This window comes from Mycteria americana, chromosome Z (genome assembly GCF_035582795.1).
Source record: "Mycteria americana isolate JAX WOST 10 ecotype Jacksonville Zoo and Gardens chromosome Z, USCA_MyAme_1.0, whole genome shotgun sequence".
NCBI classification, from domain to species: Eukaryota; Metazoa; Chordata; class Aves; order Ciconiiformes; family Ciconiidae; genus Mycteria; species Mycteria americana.
The window spans coordinates 33881030-33899282 of record NC_134396.1 but is presented as its reverse complement, the minus strand read 5'-3'; the positions used below and the strand labels follow the sequence as shown (position 1 = coordinate 33899282).

Here is an 18253-nt window from a genome sequence, read left to right as displayed (position 1 = left end):
GATTTCTTACTAGGAAATCCTGGAAGGAAATACAAGAGCCAGCACTTTTTGAAGGACAAATTTTGGCAGGTAGGTCAAAGTCTATTTCAGTAGCCTACTACCACAATACTGACAAAGGCATCTTTGTCTATACCTGTGTGTCTGCATTCAGTACTTTTATTCGCTGTGTAGAAATGAAGAGGTCCACTTCAGTCATGGGTTGAGATTCACCTTCTGGAGCCTGCAAATAAATGGATTAGAGTCAAACAAACACATTAGGTAACATACTTACTAATTATGTTAGCTCACGAACAGGGGTGCACTAAGACACAGTCACCAGAACAGCAATGCAAGAGTATTAGACTGCAGAAGCTAAACACAAAGATATGGAAACTATATACATACATGTGAAAGTGAATTGGATATTATTTGAAAAATTGTTAACCCCATAAAAGCTTCCCTGATATTTTTCCCGATTCAGTAAAATCATACCTGACTGCAACATGAACTATATAAAGACTTCATGAAAATCAAAGTGATTCTCCCATTTTCTCCACACTATGAATCCCACTTTAAAGAAGGTTTTTCACACAAGCCATAGAAAGGCCTAACAGCATCTCTTGCCTGAGGAATTTCTATATGGGCTAACAGTGACTGCCAAGACCAATGGAAAAACCTGTACCACAGGTGGGTACAGTTCAACCAATTCATAATGCAGTTCTGGTAAGAAGACCTTCACAGTCAGACAACATACTATTCAAGCACTAACCCACTTTAGAAGTCATATTTTGTTAACAGAAAGCAAACACTTGTAATTTTTTAAAAAATTAGATTTGTTAAAAGATACTTAAAAACTCCATAAACGAAACTTATTACTAAGATGAGTCAATCTCAGCATATTACTGTGTGTATATACATAATTTTTTTTCTTTTTTGCATCCAGCAATTTGACACATCTGTGACTCAAACAAAGCACTTTTATAGAAAGATAAAATAATAAAAAAAAGACTGAATTTTAATCTATTATTTTACAGAGTTAAAACCTTTGCCATGTCAGTCCTGTTTCTTTAGTATGCATTTTGGGTACTGCCTGGAACCATTTGATACATCCAATCTTTACTCTATTTCTAACATGAAATGGCTAATGATAAGCAACAAAAAATGGCCGGTCAGGCAACTGACGTCTGAGAAATGTCAACTTGTATGGTGGCTCAGAAATAAATCCTAAAAAAAACTTGCTGGATGCAGAAAATAAAAACGCAAAATAAAAAGAAGGCAAAAAACCCTCCCAGAAAACAAAAGAACAGGCATAACATCAAGCTGATGGAGTTTGTACTGCACCTTCTTCCTGCTTTTGGCTAATTTCTGGGCCATCTGCTTAGCATGGAACAAACAGAGACAGGAGAATAGTTAGAGAAGAACTTACAGAGACTCCAAGTCAAGCAGGAATCTGCATGCTAATGCCAGGGCTTACAGACTACTAGCTGTTCTAAATTAGTCCCTGCTTAGATTAATTTCTTCCTTTTCTTTTTGGCTTAAAAAAATTCTAAAATTTCATGTTTAGCACAATTACTTTAAAAAAATTAAAAGAAACCCCATCAAAAGAGTCAGGAAGAACACAAAATGATTTTTTTTTTTTGTTTTAATTTAAAATGTTACTCGCAACAAACAAGGGGGTTTTTTTGTATTTTTTTCTTTTTTTTTTTTTTGTTTTTTTTTTTTTAAGGAAAAAAACCAGAGCTTCCCATCACTTACAGCAGTGTAAACCATGAGCTTACTTCTTTTGAAGCAGCACCAGTGTAAAAGGTGTGAGAGAAGAATCTTAACCATTATTATTCCAGCTTTTTTCAGATCAGAATTTAGATTCAAGTTTTCTAATCCTCTCAAACTTAAACAGTCTTCAAAAAACAACCTCCCTAAAACTACGCTACTTTTTCCTGGAAAAACAAAATGACAGAAGGTAACCTTCACCTCCATTTTCTCCTCCTTCTGTGCAAATATACCCATACCAATGTTAGCATTGCGTATCTGGACAACAGGTTTGCCTGTGACACCTGCACAAAGATATGTCCATACTGTTATCCCACAAGTGTGAAGTCATTTACCCGGTGTGCAAGATGCCAATATACACACAGGGCAGAGGTATTTTATTTCATGTCTGCACAGAGATGGGTGCTAGGTGGTAGCTCCACAAAGCTAGCACACACTTCGGTCATACAGGTACAGTATTTATACAGTCTAGTTATGCATATGCATAAGTAATTACACAAAGCAATTTTCTACTGGTCTACATTTCTCTTATTTCAACTTAAAGCTACAGTGCTACTGTAATATTCTGTGCATGCCCAATGGTGAGGGGTCTCTGCTTGGGCCAGGGTCTCCAGCTCGAGGGATGTGACTTTTAGTATTATAATGAGGATAGTTCGCGTGAGGGTGCTTCTTATCACACTTCTACTAGTTGTTTCAGATGGTTCCCAAAACATCTTAATTAGCTTACATATTTCTCTCCAGGATGTGCTTTACTCCCAAGGACAGTAATTCTTATTTAGACGTTCTGCATTCCAGTCTGAATCCCCCTTATCAGCTTTACGTAAGTCCTGGCCTTCCACCAGCTCCTGTTAGACTACAAGACTACCACATTTTTTCAAGAAGGCAATGGGGCATGTACTTCAGTCCCACAAACACCTGAAAGCAGGTCCCTTGTCACTAAGTAGTTTAATTGATTTACATCCAGACATACATCAACCCACTGCAACAAACTGATTCCTTACGTGCTACTACTGTGGCAACAATAACAACACAAGTGAGCACCATTCTTACAGTCTTGCAAGCAGTAATTCAAACCAAGGTGAACTGAACTTACAGACTTGCTCGCTGAAGAAATGCAACACTCACCAGGACAGCAGATATCCTTTTACTTCCAACAGTAACAGCCTCTTATCTAATTAAATTAACAGGTGTTCTTGTGGTGGGAAGGAGGCTTATTGTTACAGGCTTCACAGAGATTTGTGGCTAACTACTTTTATGAAGAACGAACAGGAGGCCTGAATCACAAGACACATCAAACGTTTTATACTGATGCTCACAAGTTAAATCTGTCAGGTTGCATCTAAACAAATCTGAAAGCAGCTACTGAAACTTTAGATTGTGGTGCTTATTTACAATATGAACATTCTCACACCAGCTTTTAGTCACTTTTTTCAAACTAAGAAATATTTGATAGCCTGGTGATTGCAAACTATTGCAAAAGCAATTAGAACTGCCTCATGCTGCAGGGTCTTTGTTACATTAATATTAATTTACATTGGTACTCAGAAATAATATACTCATCTTGAATAACAGCTGCCTGCCATACACTGGGCATGGGGGAGACATGAGGTAGAGCATTTAAATTGCTTTCCAAAATCAAACTCCCCTTCAGACAATTTCCCCTTCAGACAGGTTTACAATGCAGAATCAAAGATTAATCAAAATACACTATCATTCAATGTATTGAAAATTCTGCTCCTGCAGATGGAAGCATCTGGTCTTAGTGGTATTTTAATTTTTTGAAGAATGACTTTCAAGTATTTCATAAAACTAAGGTAACGATATGGAACAACCAATTTTCATAAGTGATTTAACACTGCACAGAAATGTCATAAAAGAAGTTATGGTCCATGAAAATAAACAAATTAGGATAATTCTATGCAAGACACTTTATCAGACAAATCCTCTTTATCACCACGTTATTTTGCTAATTTAGATCAAAAGATTCTTTCTATATTCTTAGAAAAAACAGAAACTACCTAATCTAAACAAAATATTATTTTTTTAAAATATACAGAATCCAGGCTTTTAATTTAAGGTAAATGAAATGTAACTATGTATCTAGTAGCAATTTCCAAAATTATAAATTGGGAAAAACCAGCAAGCTTCCACTTTTGCTACAGGGATGTCTTAAACATACTTAACCCATTTAAGCTCTACAAAAAATGTACTGCAACTCAGTGAACACCTAGATGACACTGAGTAAACAAAATGCAGAATATTAAACTATTTCCACATACGGGTTCTATTTTAAATTACATTCAGTAATTAAATCAGTTGTTATCTAAAAGTGTTAAAACCTGCCACACAGCTCAGATTTGCTGATGAAAAATAAAAATGAAAGTTGTTAGTTCGCATATGAAACGTAACAGCACAGATCAGCTGTGAATTGTAACCATGAATATCAACTTTTTTACTGTTAAAAGTATTATGGATCCACTCCAAGTAAAATGTGAAAAGACATTTCTTTCTATGTTATCTGAAGAAATGTGACTACAGTCTGAAAATGGTAATATACCATTCTACCTTTAATAGAAATACCTTTTCTATTACTAAAAGTACCTCTGAGTGGAAATACGAAATAACTACGTTTGACGAATGCCTTGAAAGCAGTGTATCTGTTTTAACTTAGTTGGACTTCACAGAGATGAACACCCAAGCAAGAAAACCCCCAACTCTTGCACTTTCAACTGAAGAGATACTTGTTTAAAGAAGCAGCATGGAGAATTGTTTTCAAAATCTGTTCGTATTCTAAACGAATATGTGGTCTGAAGGCTCTGCTAAAAGGAAGCATTATATGGATTATTAAATTCAAAAGGAACACGCTCATATGGAAGGTATGTGTACACGGTGGGCTTTAAACAAAGCTCTTTCCCCCTTTTTAATACTCTTAACTTCAAGTCTGCAAATTTTTAAAAGCTCATTCTTAATTCATAACCTCTGTTTTCTTTAACTATAGAAGAATGTTTCACATGCAACACCTAACACACTCTGTAAACAAACATGAGTAGGGCACAAGTATCACAGTCATTGTGTGAGCAATATTTTACACATTTGAACGAAAGGCTATCTTATGCAGTGATGAATCTGGCAGCAGGAACTGCATCTGTCCTAATGAATATCTCACTAAAAAAGTTTAGCTTTAATGGCAATCAGCAACAAAACCAGCCAAAACCAACCGTAATAAACCACAGACCCTAAGGTACAGGGAGGTATATTTACATTGCCTGAGCTTCACCTAGAAGCGGAAAAACAGTAACTGTCAAAGAAGTGTACAATGGTATTGTGTGCCATGCAGTAAGCCAACAATTTTCTGAAATACACTTACAGTTTCAGAAAATTATATGCACAAGCTAGGGTTTTACCAGGTCAATAATGCAACTACTTGTGCCTCCACCCTGAGGCAAATTTACTACAACCAAGAATATGCATGCCTGCTGACTTATATGGATGTAGAAATTATGGGTTTTATGAGTGAAGTAAGCTAAATGGATTTCTTCTGTTTTGAAGCATAGCAGTGCTGAGGCATAACAGAATCCTCAGAAAGAACTTTGTTAATGAATTTCTAAGAAATACATTTAGTATCAGAGAAAGATTCTTCACTCTTATACCTCATAGACCTGCTTTGAATCAATTCTGTTCCAGTTTTCTCTAACACATGCCTTCAATCTTTGTCTATCGTGTACTTCCATGCAAGCTGTTCCTCCTAGGTGCAAACTTCCTGCCCAGCCCCAGGCTCCTGACACCAGTTTCCTGTGACAGCTGATGCTAATCTTTCCTTTCAACCTCCAGTGATGCATCCCTCCTAGATCCAGCCTCACTGAAGCCCTTATGTCTCTCTCTTCTCTATCTTACCTTTAGTTTCCTGTGCATTCAAATCAGGTAACTTTTCTACCATGCGGCCAACCGTTGGGAAAAAACACACGGGGACTACTAAACAGACAGGCACAGCCTTACTTGCACCCAGAGCAGGAAAGAAGCAGACTCTGTAAGGGAAAGTCTCCACTGTAGCTTTGGGAAGAACCCACCAAGACCTGCCAGGTTGAGAAAGCTGAGTGAAAAATCTTTTTAAAAAATGTCACTGAATCCAGAGTCTCCAATGAACACAGATAAATCATTCTTTTTCAAAAGGCTCAGTAGTTGCTTAAGTTTGTGGAAACTTCTACAGAGATGGCAGAAGATGACTTTATCTGTAACAGGAAGGCTAGATCCCTGCCTCCTTTAAAATGCTAGAGTGTTAGCGATTTTCAGAGACAAGGTTACAAGAACTTATGTACTTGAACATCAGCAAAATTACAATTTCTGGAAGTCCTTCAAGGCTTCTAGTTAGAGCTTCCATGGGAAAGTTTCATACGCAGACCAAACTGAATACCTGGCATGGAAAACATTAGAAGGAATAATAACAGTAGGAACCATCAGCCGACCTTAACAGATAGAGCTACTGGCCTTGCTGATAACATGCTGACTTTCTTCCACTCTCTTTTATACAACTGCACACAGAGTCTGAGTTGGAATCCAAAATAAACTATACAAAAGAAGAACACACAAATATTAAACTAAGGAAAACTTTCAGAGAAGACTGTGTTGTTTAGCTGAATTAGCAGAAGATGAAGTTGTGTGCCTACCACCCAGTTATGTATGGATAGCAGGAATATTGCAGCATCCTCTACAACCCTGCAATACTTCATCCACACACCTCAATCTCAGCTCACAATGTCATCATTGTAACTTACAATACAGCAGCGTGCCCATTGCTTGCCGCGGCCTGTACAAAAAATGGCGGGCATTTCTGTTTTCCAAACAAACAAAGCAAAGGTACCAGATTCCAGGACAGATTATTTTTTTCCATACAACTCTGTACCGTCACTGGCTTTTCTTTTTCTTTTTAAATCAGCTCATAGCTGTTAGTGGTGGAGAAACTAGTATCCACAGCAGGGTAAAAAAAAACTGCAGGCATTACTACAGTACCAGTTCCATCAAGTGCCAAGCCAGAAGCAGCTGTAGTACTTAGTAATTATACCCTAAACCTGTTTTCCCTCAACTCCCAGGTAATATATAACTTAGACCACCACTCACTTCAGGTTCTGGCTTAGAGTACACAGCACAGTTATTACCCTAAAATGATCTGGTAACTTTTCCTTATCAGTCTTGCTCCAAAAGCAGCATTAAACATGTGATTTATTTTGCAGAAAGAAAGATGAGGCACTTAACCTTTCTGAAACCACAGATAACCCCACCTGAAAAAACTACTGCACACGTGAGAAGTTCATATCCACAACCTTAAGTCACCTATATGGGAAGCAGCAGGAATTATTTCTCACCTTGATCCTGCTGACAGCTTCCTGAGCTTGCATCATTCTCACATTCTTGGAGGGAGTTTTATCAGAAAGGAGTTGAGTTGAGCCAAGGTAATTGGCAGCAAAAATGATTCCATCGATTAAGTCTTCAGGATCGCAAGGTCCAGGAACTGTAATGCAGGAAAGCAATCACTGAAGAAAATCATGCTGAACCATGGCAAAACAGCAGCACTCTGACTACTTGAGCCTGCACCTGATGGCTGCAAATCCTCCTCTGAAATACTTCAGTTTAGCATGATGATATGGCAACCAGTACTTTCAAAGGTACAAAACACCAAGCAAATGCGCTCAACATCTCTCCAGCAAAAGCTGTGATTCTTAGTCCAGCCTGTCTCTCACAACAGCTCATTCTTTTGTGAGCAGGGATCACACTGGAGCAATATAATCTCTGTGTGTTCTGTTATAAAGGGACAGGCACAGTTACTCAGCTGGTCCTCACTCACCAAAACCAGCCTTGCAATTCTAAGACCAACAGTCACAAACAGAAAGAGGAAGGGTGCAATTTAATAACAGCCATCAGCTGCTTGCTCACTTGTGAGTAGCTGCAGTTAGTAGAACAGGCAGCGGAACCTCCCCGGGAATGCTTTACAGGTACAACACGTCTCTCCTTACCAAGAAGACTGATTGCCCAGTTAAGCAAAGCACTTTTATGCCATAGACCTTTAAAAATAATTCTTAGTCTCAACAAAGATATGGAGGTAAAGTACAGAGTTAAATAAAAATGTTGTTAAACAGAGCACAGGCTCTCCTGATGGCAAAACTGTGGGACTCTCTTAGTCCCACAGATTCTTAATGATCTGACTCCCATCAACTTCTGTGGAAATTTAGAGGGTGGCGAAGTGTTTAGTGCCTAACAATGCAAATCCTTACAAAGCAGCATTTATGACCTATAAGAATTTTGGTGTTTGGCAATTATATCTAAAAATTGTATATGTAAAAATGTTCTATTTTAACACCTTGCTACATGTTAAAATTGTCATGATCCAAAAGGGAGGCTGGTTAACCTAAGAAGCTTCTTGTTTTCTTACAAGTAAGGAAAAAGAACTGATGTTCAAGACAAGTGAAAATGCAAATCACCTTAAAGGATGCTAATGTTAAAAGTGTCCAGATTTTATCACCAAAAAAATAAACTGTTTTTAGGTTTGCCTTTTTTTCCTCTAAGAACAAAGCAACAACCTTACAATATCAGAAGAGAGTTTTTATTAGTTCAAGGGGTATCCTGAGATATAAGGTGATGGGGCTTAAAGTCTAACATTACTCAGAATGCCAGTTTTGTTCTAATTATAATAGAAGAGGTTAACAACCACTCAGAATGAGCATATGTAACTTTGGCCTCAAAGAAATGCAAGTCATTATTAAGATTAAAATAACAGAAGAAAGAGCTGGAGATAAGTATCACACTGAAACTATACACACAGACAGAAGTAGATGTATAAGTCTTATGAGCAAGCTTGTCTCCTTGATGGTTTCTTTAAATATGAAAATTTATGACTAGTAATTTTAAGATGCTCATCTCCAGTGTGCAGAATTGATTCAGATACTATGTATCTGGAAAACTCTCAAAATGAACAAGTCACTTCAAGTACATGACCCGAAGAAAGGGAATTTTTTCCTTAGGTAAATGTATGCATCTGGAAGTGCTATATATTTTTACACTCTTCCAGTCCTGAAACCATACAGCATTTTAAGTGTTGCTATTTGTTACTCTACATGTCAAGGCCTTTTCACCACTACACCAGTTCACTCTAAAGGGTACTTTAGAGTGAACTGGTGGAAATTTGCTTCCACTTGTTCACTATAAAGTGGAAGTGTACTATAAAGGGTACTTTATAGTACAATTTCTGATCAAAACACAAAAAAATAGAGACTGAGGTGTAGGTAAGACTGCCAGAAGGAAGCATATTAAAACCAAAAAAGTTATGTGCTCTATTTTTATCAGATGTGAACACACAGACAGCACTGCTTTTTATAAGACCCCCTCCATTTACTACCTCTGACAATGACATTATTATCTGAACGAAAGCGTAGCATAGGTGCTAGCAAGTTTTTCTTGGACTGCTAGTGCATAAAAATGGAAAATTTGTTTTTCTAAGGAATTTGCACTGGACCAAGATCTGAGAAAATTTTAGTTTACAATTATTTTTTTTTAAGGAGGGGAGGACTATTTAAGATAGCCCTTGATAGACAGGGCTACCACTACATAATGAATTTCCATTCTAAGACAGATCCTTCATTGCTGCAAAATTCCAAAGCTCAGTTAGTTTCAAAACAATACATGAAATTTACATTAGTTGACATTCTGGCCACAGACTCCAAAATATGCAGCTCATACACTGAAGACTAAACCGATGACCGATTTCTAGTCTAAAAAGAATGATCACATAATAGTTTAAACATAGCACACTGTAAAGCAATCCAAGGAGTTCCAAGACAGTCCAAATGATGTATCACATCAACTGTATTTCTGGCATTTCATCAAGCACATGGAACAACCACTATCAGGAGAAAAAAAACAAATGAAACTTTGAATTTTCTGCTTCTGTCATGCTCTCATAACAAAATAACTGGGTTTTACAGCATGTGGTCTTCCTGTATACACAGGATGCAGACTCACACAAAAGGTAACAGCAGTTCATGTAGCAGGCAACTTGCTTTTTCACATTGTTCTGAATAAACTCAGCACTAGTACAAGCACAACCTTAACTCTAAGACAGGAAGCACGATTTAATTAGAGGACAAGTAGCTGTAAAGCAGTGCAGATTTCCTCTGGCAGGCCTGCCAATTAATCCAATTAATGCAATTCTGCTAATTAATCCAACTGAGATTGGATTGAGCTTGTCAACTGAAATCAGTGCTGGAGAAAAGCACTACACTCTTCTTGCTTAACCTATTTTCCTTGACCACATGCATTCACATGTGTTGTGTAAATACCATTAAAAATTAGTAGTGTTTTAAGTGATACTGATAAAAAAACCAGCAGAACAGAGACAGAAACTATGAATGAAACACTAAAAAAATAAAAGCTCCATGTTTCTGAACTTCTGAAAGAGCATAGTAGGATTTAGCTCAGGTTCCAGATTGGACACAATTTAATCTAAATCAGTACACTCAACCCTAGCAGCTTTTCTATGCAGCAAATAAAAATAAAATTTTATACATTATAAATATTGGCCTTTTTTGGATATGAAAAAACATTTAGGAATTGTAGAACTATCTTACCTTCAACATAGGTTGGAAATGCAGCCAAGCTTTTTCTGGACTGTAATGAAGACAAAAAGGATTTCAAACAGAACAGACCATGCACAAATATGCATTAAAAATTTCTCCATGCCAAAAAAATTAATAAGTAAATCAGTCATAGTTATTAGCAAAGGAAGATCACTATTTCTTGAAATTTATTATTATATTTAGTATTTTCAAACACTAAGCACCTACTAGAGTTAAACTCAATGTATTCTGTTTGTGTTGTCATCTATCAGGCAACATGCTAGGCCCAGTTTTCAGTTACTTGTTGGTGTTTAACAGTATACTAACTGTCTACCAATAGGTTCTCTACTTTTACTAACCAAGAAGTATGCAGGAAAATACATCTTATCTCAAAGACACTGGATCTTCCAACTACAAATACATACATGCAAGAATATATAAAATTACGCTATACTGTTATTATTCATGACTGAAACCATCAGCACAGTCAGTTATTCATTAACCAAATTCTGTTATTCATTAGGACTGTTCTTAGATGTATCACTCACATTAATACAGCCTACAAAAAGCTTTCTAAGTTTTAACAGGTTAGGCAGCAACCTGTATCCTGTGGGGTAACTGAATTCACTAACACTTCACCACCAACTATGTTTACACTGTATCAAGCACAAAAACACATCTGGTAGCTTCAATTTCATAAAAGGTGAACAAATAAAAAAAGATCCTGACTTGCATATGTAAATACACAGTCTAAAGTGAGACCTTGCTTCCAACTGCAATTTTATGTCAAAGACTCTGTGACTAATACTTGAAACACCTGAAAGCTACAACTTTCAGTAAGACTCACCATTTTGTTATAATCAAAAACATAAAACACATAGGAAAATTTATCAAAGAAAATTCTGTGTGGCAATGTATAGATGGTAATAGGTATACTGAAATATCTGCTGCCATATTATGTGTTGCAGATAAGAATTTTGGATAGTCCAAGGATTACAAAACTTTAATGACTCTACAACTGATTGTATCAGCAATAACTCCTCCAATGACTGCTTAATGCAGTTTTATTAAAAGAAAATCTATATTTGAGCAGAATAATGCATAAGATCTTAGACAATTTCCAGTATATTTCCAGACACTATCTATTGAAATATATGCCAGATTATTTTCCTTTATGATGGACAATTTACTAGGTTCTGTGTATTAATGGAAAAAACAAGTAAACTAGGAAGGTCAGTTACATGACAGGTCGAGTGACTAACCCCAGGGAGTGTTTTTTACTGTAACAAATAGAAAATGGATGTAACAAGTAATACTTTCCAACCAATGATGCTCATCTTGCTACAAAATAAAAAAACTTGGGAAATAAAAACAAAAGGTGCATGACACAGACAGGAGAGCCTGCACAGACTTTAAGTACTTCCTGTTCCTTATGAAAATGACTAAGGTGTACTGCAAAACCAAGCAAGCTCTCCATCAGAGATGGTACTAGCATAAATAAAGATGTCAATAAACAACGATCTCCTGCTGCCCAAGCATTTAAGCTGCTGTGAGGACACCGACACGCCTTTTCAGATCTGTGGCTCTTTCATCTCTTCAGATGAATGTTTTTACTGGAGCACCTACCCATACAGACTTCAACAATTGTTTGTAATTGCTGCTGGCGTAGTGCTAACAGGGAGATTCAACCACTGGACGCTGATAGGCCTAGAGGACAAATCCCCTACACACCAGAGACAGCTCATGCATATAAATGCCCTTTCCAAAGTACTTTTATTTTTTTAAACAGGGTGAACAAAGTCTGTAATTACAGATTTGGCAACTATTCAGCAATCTGACTAGCTGATGCAACTTCTTTTCAGGATAGTGGTGTCAACTGTCATCATGTATGCTTTTATTGCAAAAACTCACACACAAAATTAAGTTTTTTTGTTCATTACCCAGGTTGAAAAACATTCTACTAAGACCACAGGAATAGTAAAGTAACAGGTAAAGTTACCAATAGGAGGAAACCTACACCTTTTAATTTTACATACCCATGAATAATGAAATACCAAGGGCATTAATGTTTCATTACTCCTGTTAATCTCATTGCCACCTAGTATTATAAAATTTGTATTTTAAAAAAAGGTTTTACTAAGACCTAAAAGACATTCCCAAAAATTATGAGGCTGCTTTATCACTGTTTTTCTTGCATTGGAATTACTAAAGCAGGCATTACTGCTCATCAGAGGGAAACAAACAGCCTGACACATCCTACTGTGAAACCTGGTTTACCACCTCTGTCACTACCTGTGAGCACATGCTAAAAACTGAAAGGAGTAGCATCTTGTTTGTTTTCTTCCTTTGGGTAAGCTTATCGATACCTGAGAACTGCTAAAAGTTAGGATATATATGAAGTGACAAAATCTGTACTGAAGAAAGCTAAAGGCTTTAACAAGCTAATAAAATAGCAGATGAAAATTTAATGGCACAATCTATTGTTGAAGGCTTTAGCACATGAGAAATGATGAGTTTCTTAAGTCTTTTGAAACCTTTCATTATTTTCTAAATGCAAATACAAACTGGCACAAATACATACATGTTACAAGCTTTTTAGTCCCTTGATAATAACAACAGAAAAAAAGAAAGAATGGATTACTAATTAGTGTTTCAATTTTAATCATATTTCCAGTTACAGTACATTAGTTTTGTTCATTGTGGAAGATAACTCATGCATTGCTACTAGTAACAATATGGTATCTTGTTAGACTACAGTTTCTAGATTTTTTTGAAATTTAAAAAACAAAAAGCAAATAAACCAAATATTTGCAGATTTTTCTATTTACAGAGATAGCCATTCTGTACTAATCCAAATACTTTTTATGTCAAATGATTTTCTTTTCACACTGTGAGAAGTTCTACTCACACTTCTCATTTTGTGCTGGTGGAACTACTGCAGTGTAAAAAGCTGCCAGGTGAGGAAAAAAAAAGATTTTAAAAAAACGGGAAAAAAAAGGAAAAAAAAAAAGAAAGTAAGTATTTAGTGTTATTTTGAGGAGCCTGGACTCAGGAACTGACTTCTCACTGTGAATAACTGGCAGGTCAGTTTCTACAATGACAAAATATTAAGCAGCATAAATTACTGTCTAATTTTGAGAAACATTCTTTTCTTTGAGGGAAGACATTCTGCATGGAAAAAAGAAAAGGGTTTCCTCCTTTTGCCTCCAAGACAGAGGTGATGTTGGCTGTTTGGTAAATCAATACCTCCCAGCCTGTTAAAAAAATTTAGTGGCAACTGAACACAGAGTCAGAAATGCCATGATAAAGTCTTAAGTATGTTAGAAATTCAGATAGCCGGGCAAGCATAAGGGAAAAGAGCTACAAATCAGCTTTTAAAGTCTGTTGCAATTTTAGAAGAAGAGAAGGGACTGCACAGGTACAAGGGAGAAGGAAAAGAAAAAGGCATAAGCAGGATGAACAAGACTGTGGCTTTTAAAAAGATTTCACTCTACCTCTTTATTACTGGAGGCCTCTGCTGTACTGCAGACATCCTGGTGATGTTGCCTACTTGACGATTCAGCACCACGAGGTGAAGAGGAATCTGGAGATGGAGACTAGATATGGCAAGAAAATTAAATAATAATCTGAGTGACCAGTGTAGAAATTGTTCTTCCATATTTTCCTCTAACTTGGGAAACAAAAAGAAAAAACAAGACAAATGCTTTTAAAATGTTGTAACCTTTGCTTTTTATCATAATGATCACATATCAATATCTCAGTGAACTTATTCTGAACAGCTAAATCTTTTTAAGAGCAGCTGTGTTTATTCGTCAGTAATGTATGAAATGAAGCAGTTGGAAAATAAAAAGCTGTACTCAGTGGCAAGCAACACTCAGCCAAAAAGTGTGTCATAAAACTGTATTTTTGCAAGGTGAATGGAGGATCGTCTTATATTGGTATTAGGTCAACTACTCACACTTACTGTCAGCACTGAACTAAGCTGCAGTTACAGGACTTTCAGTTGCACAAGTACATGCCTGTTGCATGCAGGCTAATGACTGTGAGCTTACTGAAGGCTGAAGGCAAAGCAGACTGATGTCCTAAGCTCTGACATTCTAGGAAAGAAAAGATAAAGTCACTAAGAAGTAAGCTGTGATGGGAGACAGGTGAATTGACCATTACCAGAACACAGGGATTCAGCTAAAGAATACTTAGTTGTCAAATTGGGGAGAGTGAAGAAAAGACTGCAATTTCCTCATAAGCACACATGCTCTCAGGTATAATTAACCTGAAGTGCTAAACTAATCTAAAATGAGCAGAGGTAGGCTGCAGTGGTTGTCCATAAGTGTTATTCCATCATCTTCGAAAACAACTTTTATAAATTGTACAGAGTAATACTAATGTATTCAAGGACTTATGAATATGTTCAAGGACTACTCAATACCAGTGTAATCAAGGACTATGATTCCTCATCCTAGACACAGTGCAAACTTGGAAAATATTTCACAGTTCATGCTATGATCTTAGTATTATACATGCTCTCTAGATCGGATTTCCTCATTTTTCTCCCTTCACCATAAACAATTCAGTGGAGATGTCTTTCCAATCATGCCCTAGTCATTCATGATCATCAAGAATGTCACAGCAGAAAAACAAGGGGAACAGCATCAGGTAGACAGAAAAGCAGTATCATGGAATATCTAGATCTGTGATCTGTCAGCAAGTATCTTGGTAAAGGGAAAGAATGCTTTGGGAAAGGATATTCTAATCATAGGCAATTCCTAATGAATGCAGTTGACACTAAAAAGCTGTAGCAAGGTATCTAAAATCCAGAGCAAGGGGGACTGGTATGGGGGTATGACACAAGAACACAAAGTGTGGAATTAATGAAGGTGACCAAAATGAAAGAGAGTACAAAGCTTCAACCCAGCAGGCATTTTTAAAGGCAGATCTTAAAGAGATACCTGCAAAACATGTCAGCGTGCATGCCAAAATGTGAATCCTCAAAGGAAGGTTTAGCGTTTAGCATTTAGCTATGCAAGATCGGTGTTTAGCCCAGAAGCTCTGGCATTCTACACTCTCCTTTGACACAGGGAGTTTGGCCCTAGCTTTGCCAGCTCAACAGTTCATCACTGATGGCAAAACAGTCAAATACTACTCTTCTGGTTTCATAAACAATTACTTGACATGGGTTTTCTCTAAGCCAATGAGTCACACCAGAAAAGGGCTACACTTCCAGGGCTCTGAGCTGGCAGCAGCTCCAATCTAGGAGGGTCCTCCTGCTATGCCTCCGCTCCAGCTGAAACATTGAGTTCTATGAAACGGGGGGGGGGGGAATCTAAGTTTTGCAAGCTTAGCTTCACAGACACAGAACAAAACAAGAAAATAAAATTACCTTCTCCTCCTCTTTCCCTTTACCCTCATTCCTTTAAAAGGTCTGTCTTGGCTAACTACTAAATATTGAAATTACAGTTAACTAATAAAGGCTCCCAAAGAGTTACGAAGCAATTCCTTTTACAGATATCTCCTGGGTAAAAGAGCAGTCCTTGCATCTCCCCATATTTTGAATTACAACTGCAGGGCAAAAAGGAGATGCAGCTGTGAAACGGTCTCCAACCAGATGCAGCTGTGAAACGGTCCCTAGAACACTGGCATATGCTTGTGCTGTCAGACTGAAGGATTGCTCATCGCACCACTGGCGTTCACGCACGGGCTGTGGGAGAGATACAGGCTCCCCTGACTTGCTGGGTAACTGCCAGAGTTACAGTGCCCCAGAGACTCAACTGCACAAATGGCAACTCCTATTTACTTAAGGAAGCATCCTCATAGTGCTGACATTCCCAATAGTTACATAGTATTTCTGTATTAGGATTAAATATAAAAGGTGCACAATACTATCAAATTAATAATGGCATTGGGATATTGTAGGATTGAGCTTTAAATAGTAAACAAATAAACTAAGTAAAGCGTATCATATTTTAGCATCAAATGTTTCCACACAAAAAAAAGTTTGTTAAAATGCCTGGAAGTTCTTATATTCACACACTGAAGTGATAACAATGAATTATTTAATTTAAACCAGTTGGTTGCTGACATCAAGAAATTTTGCACCATTTAAAATGTATTAACAATTACTCCAGTAGCACTGCAAATACCTTTACTCAGCTATTTTCATCTACAAAGTATCAGAACTAAGCAACCATCAAAATGATCACACAGCTTTCCATGTACTCTGTGTGAATGTCTGCTCAAATTTTTCTGGGAAAAAAACCCCAAAACCAAAACTACCAAACCCAAATACCAAAAATACTATAAAGTTTGCTACATGACATGACATGAGAGCTGTCCCCAAAAACATCTGTACAAAAAAGTTCAGTCTTTGAAGGCTAAACACTCAGTTCTCTTCTGCATCAAAATGCATTTTTGGAAGTACCATATACAATGCACAAGGAAAGAATGCAGTCACAGCAATAACAAGAAATATTTTGATACATCATAGTGGATAGACAAGTTGCATAGCTGCTCCAAACACTACAACTGAAGTCTAAAGTAAATGCTTAGTGACTGCTTTGTTGGCTGTTAACAAAACAAATTTTAGAAGCCTAACAAAAATGCTGTCAGAACAAACATAGTAAGTTCACGTGAAGCATGCTGTTATTACGTAGAAACGTCCATCAATGGAATTACAAAGTGGTTTTCTTAAGTGCAGCAACAAAAAAGTACTAATTATCCCACTTCTCCTCTTGAAAATCTACTTACATTTTTCTTACGATACTCAACCTGGTACATCCAAAAATTCTCCATCTCGATTTCAGCGTTGTTTGACTCTAACTAACATGCAACCCACCCCACCTGAGAAACCTTCCTTGCTATTGTGCAGAGGGATTTAGTATCAGAACTTGTAACAGGAGAGGACTGTGTTGCATCTAACCTATCCAGCTGAACCCAGATGGCTACTGAATAGCTCATGAAGACAAACACAACAGACACTGGAACATCTTGAGATACAACCACCTGCTCTTGCTTTATAAAAGCAGTGTTGTTTTACTCGCCTTTAGCAGCAGCTTATCTGAAAAGAATATAATCTAGTGGGTCACATCATCACCCACAAGGCTGGGACAGAGGGGATGAAATCAACAGCAACGCAAGATTCACTTAAACAAGAGGTCATTACTTATATGACACTAATGTCCACCTACAGGCTTCTTGGCAGAGGAATGGCAAATACAGTCGTCTTGTACTTTAGTTCAGAGGAGACAACTGGATAAAGCATGGCTTTTAAATTTATTTGATTTCAGTGATAAAAAGTCTTCTGAGGGGTACCCATACACATTAGGCAAAGGTCAAAGCATTATGAAATATTCAGGGCCAACATGCAAGTACAGTCAGATACATAATTTCACAAGCACCGCCCAGTACAGCATAACTATGGCAGAAAACCTCTTTGGTTTTAGAGCAACTATGTTGTGGCAGAATATCTACTGTGATTTGAACAGTTGAAATTCTGCTCATTAAAAGGGAGATTGAGACCATCAACATATGTTCATAGCTTTTAGATGGCAGAAAGTACTCCATAAAGAATGGAGCTGAAAGCTAAACTTTCTTACAATATAACTAATCACCATTATTGGTTGTCTTTGTTTAAATTTGCTTTAACTATAGTGTTAAAAATGGAAGGTTTGAAAAAATAAAACCAACTCAGAACTATTGTACACGTACATGCAAACTATGGCACAATCTATGCGATTTTATTTATGACTGTGATATAAGGATGAAACTTAAGTTTGTACTGTAGTTGTGCTGTAATTGTAATTGTGGTGTAACTGCCTCTGCACATACCCAGTGCACGTACCCATCAGTTTGCTGGGTGGTCCAGGAACTGCTCCCTGCCAGTTTGTGCACAGACGATACGAGTTGAC

The 18253-nt window shown here is 37.1% G+C and overlaps 1 protein-coding gene across 1 annotated transcript in view; it reads right to left on the bottom strand.

Annotated features, from left to right (window-relative positions):
• APBA1 (amyloid beta precursor protein binding family A member 1) overlaps positions 1 to 18253 on the bottom strand; it is a 98696-nt gene that overhangs the window by 13480 nt on the left and 66963 nt on the right. Inside the window, exons 3-6 of the mRNA XM_075527514.1 lie at positions 13847 to 13948; positions 10365 to 10404; positions 7110 to 7255; positions 134 to 220 (exon numbers count right to left, since the gene is read on the bottom strand). Of these exons, the coding sequence (XP_075383629.1) occupies positions 134 to 220; positions 7110 to 7255; positions 10365 to 10404; positions 13847 to 13948 (375 nt within the window). The remainder of the gene's footprint in view (positions 1 to 133; positions 221 to 7109; positions 7256 to 10364; positions 10405 to 13846; positions 13949 to 18253) is intronic.